General features: G+C 41.4%; 1 protein-coding gene across 4 annotated transcripts in view; it reads right to left on the reverse strand.

The window, feature by feature from the left end:
- Positions 1 to 5,720: 5,720 nt before the first annotated feature.
- Positions 5,721 to 16,210, reverse strand: part of pax5 (paired box 5) — a 70,832-nt gene continuing 60,342 nt past the window's right edge. For all 4 annotated transcript variants that reach the window (XM_050044657.1, XM_050044655.1, XM_050044658.1 and 1 more), the window contains exons 10-11: positions 15,274 to 15,360; positions 5,721 to 13,526 (exon numbers count right to left, since the gene is read on the reverse strand). In XM_050044657.1, the coding sequence (XP_049900614.1) occupies positions 13,444 to 13,526; positions 15,274 to 15,360 (170 nt within the window). In that variant the 3' untranslated portion in view covers positions 5,721 to 13,443. The remainder of the gene's footprint in view (positions 13,527 to 15,273; positions 15,361 to 16,210) is intronic.

A 16,210-nucleotide genomic window follows, 5' to 3' on the forward strand; every position in this document is an offset into this window, starting at 1 on the left:
TACATGGAACTATGTGTCTCGTCGTTTCTGATGTCCGGGGGGCCTTAATGAGTGAAACACAGCACATAAGCACTCTGTACAAGCCTCGCTCATCTTTACCACTGTCACTGTGTAATGCATCTCTGCGACTTCAGAGTGTGTGAACATGGACGCTGCCGTAAAGGGCAATGAGAGGCTTGTAACAGCTCATTCTGTGAGGTCCAAATGTCTTCTGTGATAAGGTCAAACCACATTTTTTTTCACTGTAAGTGTGTCAGAGAGTTTCTCCTCATTTGATGAGCCAACAGTCAGACCAACAGAGGACTGGCTTGCTTCTGTCAATGCTGTGAATTTTTTTAAAGACTTGCTTGCACGATAATAAAAACCAAAGTATGAAATGATGTAAGCAGGTTGCATGTAATTACATGTTTAAGTGTGGAATTAAAACTTCCTTGTGACCCCTTAAAATTAAGCAAAGTGGGCTTGCAGTCCCTCACCGCAGTCATTGGGTGATGTCTTGTTTTTTCTTCTCAGAGTGTTTTATTTAAAAGGAGTTTTAAGATGACAAATTTTCTAGTAATTTACAAGGGAAAAGCATCGGGAACAAGTGCTTTAACACATTATAACATGCCTGAAATTGCCATGCCATGCCATGCCAGGCCATAACATGCCATGAAAAACTCAACAGCAATCTCTCTTTCCAGAAATCATGACCCAGTTACTCAGGATAATCCACAGACCTTGTTGTGAGCAGTTTCAGGTAGGAACTATTTTCTTTCTAATGAACTACACCTGCCAACTGTTCAACTTGCAGAAGGAAGCGTGCATCTACTCACTAATGACAGGCTCGACAGCGCAAGATGTAAACATCAACAGTGGCATCCTCCTCGGTTGAGCTAACGTTAGCTAGCACCGTTGTGCTAGGTGACTAGCATGCATTCCATTATATTTCAGGAAATGCAGACATCTCTACATCTGATCTCTCCAACACTGTAACTCACACCAAATCAAACCAGGCTGACATATGGCACTACAGGTAAGAGGAAAAATAAGTATTTTTGATTTTGGTGTAAACTGTCCCGGTGGCACAGTGGTGGGGTGGTTAGCACTGTCGCCTCACAGCAAGAGGGTTCCTGGTTCGATCCCGGGTGGGGGAGCCCTTCTGTGCAGAGTTTGCATGTTCTCCCCGTCCACAGTGCGTTTTCTCCGGGTACTCCAGCTTCCTCCCACAGTCCAAAGACACGCAGATTGGGGATAGGTTGATTGGTGACTCTAAATTGTCCGTAGGTGTAAGTGTGAATGGTTGTCTGTCTCTACATGTCAGCCCTGCGATAGTCTGGCGACCTGTCCAGGGTGTACCCTGCCTCTCGTCCAATGTCAGCTGGGATAGGCTCCAGCCCCCCCGCGACCCTCAAGAGGATAAGCAGTTAGAAAATGGATGGATGGATGTAAACTGTCCCCTGTTATCTGGTGATGGAGCTGTTAAATGTGTATGATCATCTGACTGACTGCTTTAAAGGATCTATAGTGCATGGTCAAAAGTGCATGGCGCAAGTGCATTTAGGGTGTGTCAAACTCCAGTTTTTCTAGTTAAACAGTGCATAATCTGTGCACAAAGTTAGGTGCAAGGGGTTGTTTTAAATCCATTATTTAATCATAGGTATGTTTTGAAAAAAAACAGGTGTGCCTGCACTTGGTACTTTGCTATTTACATGACAGATTTGGCAAATTGGAAAAGCAAGGGGTTTTCTACTGATGAAATGGATATGCTTGTGCACGAAGTGAAAGCATGAGAGCAGACCATCTACGGGAGCAGCAGGAATCCACCAAAGCTCCCCGAGGTGAAGCAGGTGTGGGAGGAGGTAGCATTGAGTGTGTCCTCGTCTTCTGGCATTACCAGAACAGCTGCACAGTGCAGAAAGTGGTAGAGATGGGAAAACCAACAGCTTGTCACTCCCAAGAAGAGTGTAACAAGCAGAGTGTACCCCTATGCAAGCGCATCTTACTATCTAAATAATGCGCCCTTTAAACAGCAGAAAAATACTTTGCCATTCTGACTTTACATCAGGTTTTTGTTGATTGCTTTCTGCTGCCTCAAAATAGCAGTATTACAACAATGCATCTGACCATGTCTTACTTTAAGACCTATATGCCCACGGGCATGCAGATGGGTGCCAGTACATTTGTTACTTACACAGCATGGGTGCTGGCTGTGAAAATGACAACTGTGTTGGTCTGAAACTAGCAACAGCAGTTGTGCTGTGCTGTGCACTGCTTTTCATTGGGTGTAGAGACCTTTGCGTTTTTAATTTCTTTTAGTGAATTTCGCTGCATACCTAGATCTCAGCTATAAACCTAGTAAGTACAATGTCATCATAACTAATAGGACTGAGGGTCAGATCTATCAAAATGAGACCCAAGTTGTAATAAACCAGAGGAATCCTTTAAATAAGTATATACAAAATGATAAATATTGCATTGTATTTACATACCTGCTGCACATCTTCCGTTATGTTTCTACACCCAAACACACAACGTAATATGAATACAAGACAAATGCACTTGTGGAGATAAACAGCAAAGAGTAGACGGAGAGCAAAGATGGCAGAGAGAGTAGGAATGCAAACACAGCAGCAGTCATGAATATGCAACACGTGTATTAGCACACTCCCTGCTCCATCCTTTTCCTCTGTATGTTTTGTCAGCTTCTCTCCTTCTCCTCCTGTTTGATCTAAAGGCCCTGCTCTCTCACTCCTAATATCTCTTCAGCATCTCTCCTTCTCATCCTCCTCTCCCTCTCCTGTATGAGCCCCTCTTCTCTAATCAGCTGAGGCCCAATTATACTCAGTTGGCCCCACACCTCCTCCCTACAGGGGCTCTGGAGGGCCAAAAAATACTGATGCTGACTGACGTTAATTTGCATGACTTCTTGGCCTCCATAAGTACCACTGTTGTCTGTCTCCTGGTCTTGTATAGGAAGCCAGATGAAGAGGAAGAGGAGGGGAGGGTGGGGGGTGGAGAGGTAGGACACGTTATGTAATCTGGAGCAATAGGAGGAGAGGGAAGAGGGCAGAGGGTGTGGCACTGCTTTCTAACTAACTCAACACTGTCAAAGCCTTTTTTTTTCAAGCCGACATTGATCTGACAGATCATAAATCCGCTCTGCACCTGTCAGACAAACACTGTTACTAGCAGTCAGTATTTAAGTAGTCAACTGGGGGTCTTTTCTGAAAACTGGGGTGTCTATGACGTAGAAAGACGCAAATACTTTTAAAATTTTAACATTTAAACTCAGCTTTTTCACCCTCCGTTGCCATAATGCAGGGAACAGTATGGAGCCCACTTTCTGTTTACAAACTCCTGTATTTTAGATAACAGTAAGCTAGAATATGTTCTGAAAACATTTTCATTAACACTGTAACAGAATCTTGGTTCATATTTGATCAGCACTGCCCAATTTTATCATTTGATTTCAGTTTTTTCAGCATCCATTTTAACAATACACATCCTGTTGAAAAAATCTTATATTATAGACAAACAGTACACTAAAATATGTTTCTGAAGACATTTGTGGCAAGGAATAGGCAGTATAGTATCAGACAAAAATAATCTTGGTTTATTTTTTATCAGAACTGCCTAGTTTTAGTTTGATCGGAGATTGCGCTGAGTCTGAGAGAGAGAGAGAGAGAGAGAGAGGGAGAAAGGGGGGTGGGTTTTTCTTGATCTGCCTCTATTCTCTCTGTGTCATTATGTAGTTCAAATATCAGCCGTAGAGCCAGCGAAAATCCATCAGTTGATGCCTTTCACTTGAGCTCAGAGATGAGCAGGGACCTCTGGGAGCTGGTAAGATGGAGGAAAGTTTACCATAGTTCATTTGTTTACACATACTACCCACATCGTTATACAAAGCTGTTTGAAAATTGGCAAAATATCCCTTTAAAGGTAATTTCTGTTGATATTGTGAGATTGCTCAAACAGATTAAAAAAGAAAAGGTCAAATCTGAAGCAGCAGAGGCCAAACTATTCTGACTTTTAGCCACTTGTGAGTCAAACTTCAGCAACACTCAGTGTGTTTCCATGCATAGTTAAGTCGAGCTGTAACTGTAGCTCGACTTGACCATGTAACTGGACTACTGTCCTTGCTCCATCATACAAGCACAGGAGGGAAATCATTTTGTAGACCGAGGTACCTCTTTCTCCGTTACCATAGGTGGTGATATGCCCCCATTCAGCTTGCTAGTATTGGACCTTTTTCCAGTTGACCTATTGCGTCACAGATCAAAAATCTGACAAATAACTTAGCTACGGTTAGCTAGCAGCAAACTGGTACCATGGTGGACAACTTAACAGCTCTGTAGATTTCGTACGTGCTGTACGCTTTACTTTTTGTACAGATGAGATGCACGCTGGATGCAGATTTTGCTTTTTATTTCCAGCTTCTTCTTCAGTTATGTGTTTAAGGCTATTCAACTTCCGTATCAAAGCCCGGAGCGGAAACTGTGGAGTATGCACATCTGGGTGTGTTAGTCCGACTTTAAGAGATTCAATTTAGTACGATTTCAGTCAGACTAACAGCTTTACATGTATTTTAAAAGTCCGGTTTTATTCAGACTGACACAATAAATAGATTTTCTCTAACGTCATCTAAATGTACTGACTGGCGCCTACAGTTCCCATAATACAATTCAACCACATCTTGCTAAACACCAGTGTCTTTTACACTCCATGACCCACAGTTTTTTTTAGACTTGGCAAAGCTCCCACCATAGCCATAGAAGCTAATTTCACAGGCTGTGCAGTATTTTCCGTGACCAGCAATTTGACTTTGACATGCAAAGTTGGTGCAATGCTCCTTTAAATTAAGAAGTTTTCAACAAAACTGATGCTGTAAAGCTGTTGAATGGACGTATTTCAGCATAGAAATACTGGTTAGTTCCTCGGGCATTGGGATTGAGAAACGTATTGAGGGCCCACTAGAGGCCCAATGGCTCCTTCTCACCCTGGGGCCTCATAGAGGGATAATCCAGCCTTAATTGCTGGAATTAAACTGTGATCATTAACTTTCACTTAAATGTTTATACTTTACCATATGATGCATTCTTACACAACCTGACATGGCTGCTTTAAGTTGGCAAGGACCCAAAATGAGCTCAGACGCACTCACGCACACATACACACACACACACAAAAGTGCATTGTGCCGTTCTGGCGTCCTGGGCAGGCACCCAAGCTGCGGACAGCCCGGCCTATGTCTCAAGCTGGGTTTGTGCTGTTTTCTGTGTGTGTGGCGTGTTGTCGCCATGTCGTGGCTTGTGTCCTATTATCACCCATCTCCCCCTTCCTCCTCCTCCTTCTTTCCACTACAGGCACACACACACACACACACACATACACACCTCTGCCCCCTCCTGGACTCGGCCAGCAGCCAAGACTGCAGCACAGGGACACTCCATTCACTCAGGGGGTGAGGAGTGGGAGGGGTTTAGCTGTGTCTTGCCCCCTCGCCTCCAGATAGATGCCTCGAGATGAGATCTGTGTCCCCAGGATGAAAGCTGCGCTGCGGGTCACACTGAGACATAACCACCCTCCTGCTCCAGATGTCTCCGACCATCCAGGCTGATGCTGGATGCTGAGGAATTTGGCATTTAGGCCGTTAATAAGCATGTGTGTGTACTTTTTGTATGAAACACATAAAAAACACATGTACATTTGCAGCTAAGCACTGACACAGACTCTTCAGCTTCCAAAAAATTATTTTTTATTCTGAAGGACCAATAAAATTATGGCAAATATTTACAAATAATTACTTCTTAGCTTCACATTACAGGTACATAAATGGAATAATTCACCAACAACAGTCACTCAGGTGGACGGATGGACAGGTACACAGACTGAGTATGAAGAGATGCGTCAAGCAAACTGCAATTTAATATTTCACAGTAAACTCAAACCCAGGAAATAAAATAACAATAATATTAACAATAGAAATATGAAAAATAAGCATAATATCAAATTCACCATTTATTTCCAGTTTTCTGAACAGAATTGGTCACTATTCAGGAACAAAAAAACTAAACAAAGAAATAAAAGAGAGAAATCAAGTGATATGATATCTTTGGCAAATTCGCACTGCAGTAAAATACATTCAAATATTAAGACAACACACAACACACAAAGAGAAAAAACACCAAGTTTTGTTTGCAACTACTAGAAAATCGAATAAAAAACATACACATTTTCTTAAAGAAGCATTTCTTTTACTTTTTTTTTAAATCCTCCCCTCCAGAATATTTGAAGGCATTTCTTATCTTCATTTTGTGTTTGTATCTGTAAGTCTTTTCTGCTATTTTATATGTTTTTTTTGTACAAGAATCTATTATTTAAAACAGGCATCACAGGCTTTGGTGAATGTTACAGATATGTTTTCTTTTTGTCGCGTTTGATTTTGAAGAATAGAGCAAGCTGAATCGTTGGAACCTAATTTCGTCTTTGCATTCTGATGTATTTCTTTCTGTCTTTTGTTTGTTCACTTTTTTTTTACCAAAACGTTACAGATATAAATATCTCTTTAACACCCCAGATAGGAAGCCATGGACACAAAAAAACTCCAGATTGTTACACGAAAGGCCACAGTAAGGTGAAAAATCATGTTATCTTTTTTTTTTTCTTTTGATTGAAACATCTGCTTAAAAAGCACAGTTGATTTTTGTAGGCTGAGTCCTGTGTGTTTCTCCTCTTCCACAGTTGAATAATATTAAGATGTACAGAACATTGTAACACTTCAGTATGAGATCTGTCCAGAGCCTAGTTATATCAGCAAGCATGAAACAGATTGTGCCACTAATTGCTGTCAAGACGTGATGCTGAAATCCCCTCAGGTTTTACGAAGGCAGTAGCCATCTTCATGGATTCATATTGAGATACAGTCAGGCGGTGCACACTCGGTGAGAAATCATAATAAAGAAAAAAAAACTCATTTGCATTTATTTCAGTTTCCTATTTGATTTGGAGCTGGGATAAAAAATTCCGGATGCGATTGCATTTTCATGGACAGTAAACTGCGGCAAAGCTGGAAATGAAACGTCTTTGTTTGATCTGAAACTATTCTTTGCACTCTAAATGCTCTATAGATACATGAAGAGAAAACAGAATATGAGATGCCATCTCACAGAATATTGTTGGCCAAATAAAGATAACGGCAGCAATATTGCCATTGAAATGACCTCGCTTTGGCACCTTGCTTCCTTCCTATGCAGAATATCTGACAGGACAGTGAGCATCACGTCTGAATAGTCAGAGAGAAAAGTAAAAAAGGAGAGGGAAAGGGATTAATAAGGCTGTCTGAAGAAAAGAAGGGAGGACTTTTTGAGGAAGGTCACAGGCCTTAAATCAACAGAATAGTTTTAATATTCCTAATCCTGGTGGTGTGGCAGTGATACAGGAGGGGAGGGGGGGGGGAGGCAAGTGCATGAGATATGATGAGATTAGGGCTGAGGGAGGAGGAGAAAAAAGACGGGATGAGCTTCTGATGGCACAGCAGGTTTGGCCTCCCCTGGGGAACACAGGGGCATGCAAGGAGGGGGGAATCACCACTCTGCAAAGGACAAAGGGAGGGAGAGTGTGTGTCTGTACTTATATTTGTGTGTGTGTGTGTGTGTGTGTGTGGCCTCTGCCCGCTGTGCTTCCTACAGTACCACCCACAATGACAGTCCCCCCTCATCACTGCAGTCAATGTCACGGCTGCCAATCGAAACGACTGCGGGCCAATGAGAACCCATTCTCTCCCCATGTGAACCAATTAGGTCAAAGCAATGGCAAGGCAAGCTGTGTCACTATGAGATGCATAGTTAACAAATAATCCTGTTAATGTATCGCTGGATTCTTGGCTATACTGGAGAACTAATTTGGCCTGTTTGGTGTCGCAGCTTCTTGCGAGCGGACACACGAGGCACGACTGGATTCACCTCCTCAAGGAGAACGCCTTTTAATCAATATTTCTTCATGTTAACGGTAGTGTGTGTGTGTGTGTGTGTGTGTGTGTGTGTTTGAGCAAAAAGGGTGTAATTCATTTATAAGACGCTCTGGTTGAATAAGAAAAAGCAATATTAATGAACAGACTTGTAACATGTCTGTCGCTTACTTGGCTTTTTTTAAATAGATTTTGTGCCTTTTTCACTCCTTGTAATGACAGTGGGGTTTTTTAGCTCTGATCCAAGGCCGTATATCACATATCATGGTCCAGCATGGATATTTCCCAGCAGTAAATTCCAGTCAGAGATCCACTGATAAAATTTGTAATAGAAGAATAATGAAAATATAAACTCAGTGGATGACAGGAAATCTAGAAAATTTTAATCCTGAAGCTAGAATAAAAGGGACTTCAGATGAGTATGAAGTAACAACAAGACTGAGAGTCTACAGCTATGTTAGCAGCTCTGTGATTCTGTACTTAGGTACAGAGGGGCACCGAACTAAATGCTAACATCAGCATGCTAACATGCTCACAAAGACAATTCTAATGAATGTAGTGTTAACCATGCTGACCATCTTAGCTTAGCATAAACCAGAGTATTCATCAAACTGAAACTCTGAGTTGAACATGGCACAAAATGAAAAGTCAGAGGATCACTAAAGTGATTACAGTTTACCCTGAGGGGGGCATGAATGTGTGTAACAACATTTCATGGCAATCTGTCCCCCGATAGTTGAGCCTTTTTCACTTAAAATCACATGCCAACCATGTGGTAGCACTAGAGAAGAAGTCAGCAGATAATTAAAGTCATTAGGATACATTAACTGGAAATCATGAATGTCTGAACCAAATTTTGTGCCAATCCATGTGTTGAGATATGTATTCACTGGATAGGTAAAAAATCTGTCAATTTTTGGCGTTTCATCTCAGGGCAGGACTCCTTCCTCACCCATCAGCTGGCGCACTGTGTGCTGCCACTGGCAGGAAGTTATATTAGTGATTATTATAAGCAATACTAGCAATTAAAACTGTAATCTCATTTATACATTTTCAGAATACCAGTAGCAGCAATGAGTGCTCCTCTACTGAGCATCACTCAGTGAGCAAAGAGGGTGTCCTGCATCATTTTCGATTTAACATTTGTTTATTGACTTAACTGAAAGAGACCTTTCTTGGAACATATTTTGATTTTTGTTACTTTCCAGTCACTTGATGTTGTTTGTAGATTGCAAAGAGGATTCTCCATCAGATGATTTTTCATCATTATTTCTGTTACAAATTTTATGAGTGAATCTGACTGAGATGTCCATGATGAGTAAGGATAGGGTGCTGGATCAGGACCTGTTATTAGTGCTGCAATGTTACTATTGGTATGTAAAATTATTATCCAGAATTTCTACTAAAATTACTGGCTGCTACTTGTTTGTGGAAGGCTTTATATAATCTACAACCCTGTGTTCGCATGGGCAGATAGGCAGAGCTTTGTTTAAGGAGTTGCAGGGAGGGACGCTGAAACTTGTTTGAGTGATGCGTGGTCAGTCAGGGGGGAGTCGACATATAAAACTAAAGGCACTGTCCTTGTTTTCAGCTGGTGTGGTTCAGGTTCAATAATGCCTCAGAAAGATCAAGAGAGAAAGACAGAAATAAGGAAGGGCTCCTGCTGCGATGCACGCTGGCAGCACAGCAGGCGAGCCGTCATAAGAATCTGCTTTAGAGTTGTGTACACACAACTTTTAAGGTCTACAAATGTAAAAGGATCCACTCTATCACTAGTTCAAAACCAAGAAACAACAAAGATTTAGAAACTAACAGCTTTGTTCAGTGTTTATAGGTATATGTTTATATAGCTATATTTTATGTCTCACGCTGCAGATTTGGTGCCTTCAATCTGTTAGCTAGTAAAAACTACACAGTAGCAATGCAGCGCTACGGTCAGCCACACATACCCAAAACAAACAAAAGATATGTAAACACTTGCAGACGATGGCTAAAACAACACCACACACCTCTTAGTCTTTTTATCATAAAGAAAGCTTCATCACTAAAGTCTAATAATTCAAATGTGAATAATTGAAATTGCTATTGACATTGTGACTTCTCTTCTCGTTCACTGATTACTGTACAAGTCTTGTATGGACAGAAGTGAGACAGGAAGCTACGTACAGTTTTAGGAAGATATTGCCCTCTCACAAGATCGACACTGTGGGCCCTCAAACATTTGCGAGGGATAACACACTGATTTCAGATCAGCGCTGAAGGGCAAATCTGTCCTTCTCTGTCTGTACATGATGGGTAAGGCCTCGACCCTGGTGTCATACATTGTCACAGCGCAGAACTGATGTAGGAAACAAACAAAAATAAAACAGTTTCACTTGTTTTTTTTTTCCACGAAAGCAATGCTTTTATAGAAACAATTTCAGGATGTCAAACAGCACAAGGACAAGCACTCAAAAGGGGGAGGAGAAGAAGAAGAAGAAGAGGAAGTACGTGATGGTTCTAAAAGGAAGTCAAAAAAGTAAAATGGCGCCTTTAAATGATGATTGAGTCTCTTTGTGCTTTTGTAGTTAGTCAGCCGATCCACTAGGGGGGGCCCATCTTTGGGGAGTTTAAAGAGAGAAATAGAAAGAGAGCGAGAGAGAGAGAAAGAGAGGGTGCCACCGCTTCCTGGCTCTTCTTATCAATATTCAGGAAGCAGATAAAAAATGGCGTCTTATTCAGTGGCACCTGTGTTAACTGAGGCAACGAACTATAAACAAGAAAATCGCAATCGGATCATATTTATAAACAAAGACTTCTTTTCATAATGAAAGTTTTTAAGATTTCATATTTCACTGCATCGTCATCATCATCATCACTATTCTAGCACAACAGCGTGACACATAAATCATTACAGGCATTCACTCTCATCACGGAGTGCAGCGCAGAAAAGCTTCTTAATATATTACTCTGTGTCTCCTCCCATTATAAATAGCTCTTGATCAGGATTAAATCTTGGCTGGGGAGGTAGGATAGCACCTTCCTGTACAATAACACTCCCTGGGGGGTTTGGTTTTGGTCTGATGTGAACATGTGCACTGTTCATTTTACAGCAGAGGGCTCAGATTTTAGGCTGTGCTTTTACTGAAAGGCCTGTCCGTCTGTCAGTGGCATTCAAACCACTTTGGATGCAAGTGTGGATGTTATGCCTCATTTTCACTGCATGGTTCAACTCCACTCAACTCAGCTCACCTTTGGTCTGAGGTGTTTCTCTCTATTTGTTTTTCCACTGCAGATAGTACCCCCTTAGTCTCTTGCAGCCAGATCTATCTCCACAGTGTTGTGTCAGCACTCGAGAAAGGGAAGCACACATTATTATTCTGCTATATCGGGAAAAGTGCCCTGGCTTGTTTGTATTTCTTTAAACCAATCATATCCATGATCCAGCTACCTTGCCCCTGCAAAATAGTGTTGGGGGAACTTGTTTTAATGGAACATTTGTTGTGGGCTGAACGCTGTCATTAAAATGGCTCATTCTTTGTAATAAAAAAAAAACAAGCTGCAAGCTGTATGTGGCTCTTCCAGAACATTATTACAACAACATCACAGAAGCTCCCGTTAGGTGGAACAGATAGTTAATTCATCACATTCATCACTGACGTATGCCGCTGCCAGGGTGAAAAGATGTGGCACAACAACTCAAACTTGCCGTGTCAGAACACTGATCAACATCGGACATGAGAGTCCTATAGGATGGAGTCTGGGCTTTTTCAAAGGGGAGTTAACAAGTAGTTTTATTTGTTGTAGATCTTAACAACAAGTCATTGGAAGAACAAAGCCAGCATGCCTTACTGGACGATCCAATTCTTCATCAAAAAATTGCCAATTTCACCCTGTAGGGTACTACCTCAGAGGTTGTTGTTTAGCAGAGGGAATGCTGATCTAATTGGCTGGCCAAAGGCAAGCTTATAGCCACAGCCTACATCCAGGGAGTCAGACTAGTACCCCCTCAGTGTAGGTGGCATTCTCAGCTGATTGCCATAGCATCACCACATGAATGTGCTGTGACACCAAGCGTAACAGGACGCTCACTGAATCCTTTCATTGACAATCAAACAAAGGAACATCGACACTTTATGGCATAGTGTACAGCATAGTTTGGGAGCTGACATTTTTAAAAACTGAGTGAAGATCAGTGGTCTGCAGTGTTCAAACTCCACCATCTATTATCAGCTCAGCTAGCCTGGAACCTTGACTGAGGTGGTACCGAAAAAAGCACCAGGTACTATCCACAACTTTTGCTATTGGAAAAACTAAACTAAAAATGAGTCACGTTGAGTAGAGCCATGCCAAACCATTCAGTGGAAATTAAGCCTTAGATGTTCTGTGATACACTCTGGGATCTGGCTACAACCATTGAAATTGAGTGTTTGCTAAAGCTCACCCTGCATGGCAAGCCTGTCAAGCTTCGGGTTTCTTAGCATTGTGAAGCAGTGTGCATGGGGCTAAATTAAGAATGATGCTTGACATTTACAGATAGTGGAATCTTTTTCAAAACCAAATGCAAAAGAGCAAAGGTGTAATGGTTGATTAAACTATAGGCCAGATTTGTAGATATTCGGCAAAAAAGATGGTTGCTGGCAAAAAATTTGACTTCTGTCTGAAAGGATCCATTGTTTGAAAATCTCCTACAGTTTTGCTGGTAAATCTGCTACTGGTATCACTATAAGTGTCGTGTGCCATGCAAAATCAGAAAGATTGACAGTCATAGCAATGGTGACTAATTGGGGCGGGACTTAGCAAACAGTCAATTGTGAAACTGAACACTCCCATTAAAAAATATGGTATCCCATTTATCAAGCATTGTGATCTCAGGGGAAATGTGTTGAATCTACAGTAAAGAGACTAGAGTGATGGTGATATGGGTGATTTTGGTCATTCAAAGTTATGAGAATTGGATTGTCTTTACTTCACCATAGCATGGCATAGAAAATTGATTGATTGATGTTTGGGCGTAAAAAGACAGTTTGAAAAAGTGATTTTGCTCTAATCAGCTTAAATAATTTCGTCAAAGATATTCCCAACCTGAAAACACAACAGTCTATCCAGAAGATCACATCAGAGTTTCAGTCCCTGCTTCTCACTTAGTTTACTGACTTCTTGGATTTGTAGATGATTAGTTAAAAATAAAATAAGGATACCAAGCCTTGATATATTATGGGAGGGTCCAGTTCACTTGCTTGTGACCAGTCCTACACTGACACTGCCATGCCTGCATCCTCACAGTAATGTAATACCCATACAGTCAGTCTGAGTTGCAGCCCAGCAGTGCGTTTGTTGGCTTAAATGTCAGTCAAAGAAAACTCAAACTTCACTGACGTCAAAAATTTGAAATCTTCATCCTCATTGTCATCCATGCGTAGGCAGGTTTGTACTGAGCAGTGCTGGTGCTATCCATTCCCTCGTCCCTCCCTCGTCTCCTTCTCCTCATCCTCCTCTTCTCTCAGTAGGAGGGGTCAGTGGCGGTCGTAGGCGGAGGCTGTTGCAGTGGCAGCAGGGCCCGCCCCCCGTGATGTTGCACTGTAGTAGTATGGTGACCCTGGGAAACAACACAGAAACAAATGTTTCATTCAAAGTCTTTTTAATTATTTTTTATGAGTCCAGTTTATTATAGCTTGGGTCTTGTTTTTTTAGTATTGGCCTCATTAGTTATAATGTAACTGTATTCACCAGGTGTTGGTGACATCGCTACAACAAAGCCAACTATTTAACCAGATTATTTAAAGCTGCAATAATACAATTTTTGGCCACTTGAGGGCAGCGTAATAAGCTGTAAACACATGCTGACATATTATTGCTGTTTAAAGTTGATATGACTGGGGAACATATTAGCAAACAGGTGCCAACTGCCTACAAATCCAATAGACACAAAGCAACATTAGCCACCTAATATTCACTCCTTTTTAGTTCTATTTTGGTCTCCACCAGCTCCTGAGGGAAATATTTGGGTCTTTGGCTGCTAAATGCTCCGCTATGATCACCTGCTAACCTTGCCTATTTTTGTTGGTGCTGGGCAGGCAGTGGTTTTTGATGAAAATAGTTGCCTGGACCCTAAAAAGCTAAATAATTAGCTAAAAGCTACTAATATGCTTCATAGAGCTGCACATACTTTCTCCTCTGAATACATTTGAATAATCTGGGAATTTGTTTAAGACTTGAAGGATTGTCTCTGTTTCTCATGTTTCTTTCCTCATTGAACTTCTCCCATTAACTTGGTGAGTTCAATTTTTATATTACTGAAAGGAATGATGGTTAAAATGACAAAAAATAAGACCCAGGATGTAATAAATCTGAATTATCCTCTTAACTACTTTGGGTTACTGAAATGCTGTGTTAATGTGGAATGAGCAGCTTCAATTTTCTGTTAAGATTATATTTTACTTTGAATGTGAGTAGTGAAAGGCAGGGATGAGATGACATGAACTGATGAAGCTAATGACAGAAAAAATTAGTCTCCTTGTCGTGTACAACCAATAAAATGAACTCTACTTTAAGACACACGTCTCTTTGTCTCCCACCTTCACTCTTTTTTTTTTCGCTCTCTCTCTTTCTCACACACACACACACACACACACACACACACACACACACACACACACACACACTATCTAAGTGACAGTCTAAGCTGACACACTGAGTACAGCTCTACTACTGCTGATCCCTTGAGTCTATTCTCTCCTCAGGGAAGAGGTCAATTCAATACTGTAACCCCAAAGACACACAGAAACCCACACTCACACCTTTATACACACCGAAAAAAAAAACAGCCTCCCCACACACACACACACACACACACACACACCTGTCTCTGTCACTTCCATCAATCAGCCCAGCTGTGTGTTGACAGGTTATGTCTGTCCACAGTCCAGGTAATCTCAGGAGGCTCTTTGGGGAAGTGAGGCATTAAGCCAGCCTGACAAACTATTTAGTCTCAGTCAAGACTTCAGACGCCCTCTCTCCCCTTTTGCCTCTTTTTTTCAAAACTCCTCTTTCTTTCATTTGTCACCTCTACTCTCATCCCTCCCCGCCTTTCCTCTGTATCTCTGCCTCCCTGTTCCCGCTGCCATCAATCTTAAACCTTTCAGTGCCTCCTAATGTGCATCTTGTCCTCATATTATGTGACCGCTCATCCGTTATCATACTAAAGTTCCCTCACAGTCACTTTTTCCTTTCTTCTCTATCTATCATAATTTCTCCTCATCATTACACCTCCTTCACCTGAATCATCACACATACTCTTTGCTTGTGTTTACTCTTCCATTTGCTTGCTTTCTTTCTCCACCTACCTTGCATCTGTCCTGCCTGGCTGGTGAAGAGACTGGAGGAGCAGCCGATTTCCGTCCCCAGGAGAGACCCATAATCCTGCTGAAACACTGGGGGACAGAGGGATGGAGGGAAGGAGGAGAGACGAGAGATGAGGAGAGGAAAGGGTGTGGGGGGGACACTACAGGTCAGTCCAGCACTGACCCTTCTCACCTATTGACCTTTACACCGTCACCCACTGACCGTTTCACCTTAAACGTGACCCATTAAATGACTCCCTTTAGACAATGACTTTGACACTGACTGTTTTTGGCTTAGGGTAATTTTTTTCTCTTAAACATTAATGCAGAGATGTGAAGACAGCATTAAGTCTTTCTGTATAATATTGGCAATTATGGTTTTGGGAGGGCAAAGTTGGTTTACTAATCTCTTTTTAGAATGACTGATAGATTTTGTCATTAGTTGGTAGGAGTGATGACCTGGTAGTGGTACGGATGCACGGACAATAACTAAGACTAAAGTATATAAGTAATAAGTAATGTAATGAAAGGTCTTCTAGCTGGTGGAAAAATGACGGCACCAAATATGAAATATGGATATAGTCCTCTATCATGGGGCATGTAATTCTATATAAGGGTATTGATTTATACAGTGATATATTTTCTGGATTGGCTGAGAAATTATGGATGGACAAAATAACCAGGACTTTGTGTTTTTGTCTTATCCAGTAAATTAAACACCTGACAAATCAAGGTATTTTAACACTTTTGTGCAAAGATCATATAATAATTGAGGATATGTCGATCAATTTTTTTCAGTTCTGATACCTGCGCTTTGTGTATCAGCCAATACTGTGTGCCAATCCAGTACCAGTGTATGAACAAGCTGTATGCTTCACTGTGTGGAAATTACAAGTATCATTCTTCCTTGTCACAATACCTGATCTGGGTATTAGAGTCA

This window comes from Epinephelus moara, chromosome 5 (genome assembly GCF_006386435.1).
Source record: "Epinephelus moara isolate mb chromosome 5, YSFRI_EMoa_1.0, whole genome shotgun sequence".
Classification (NCBI taxonomy): Eukaryota; Metazoa; Chordata; class Actinopteri; order Perciformes; family Serranidae; genus Epinephelus; species Epinephelus moara.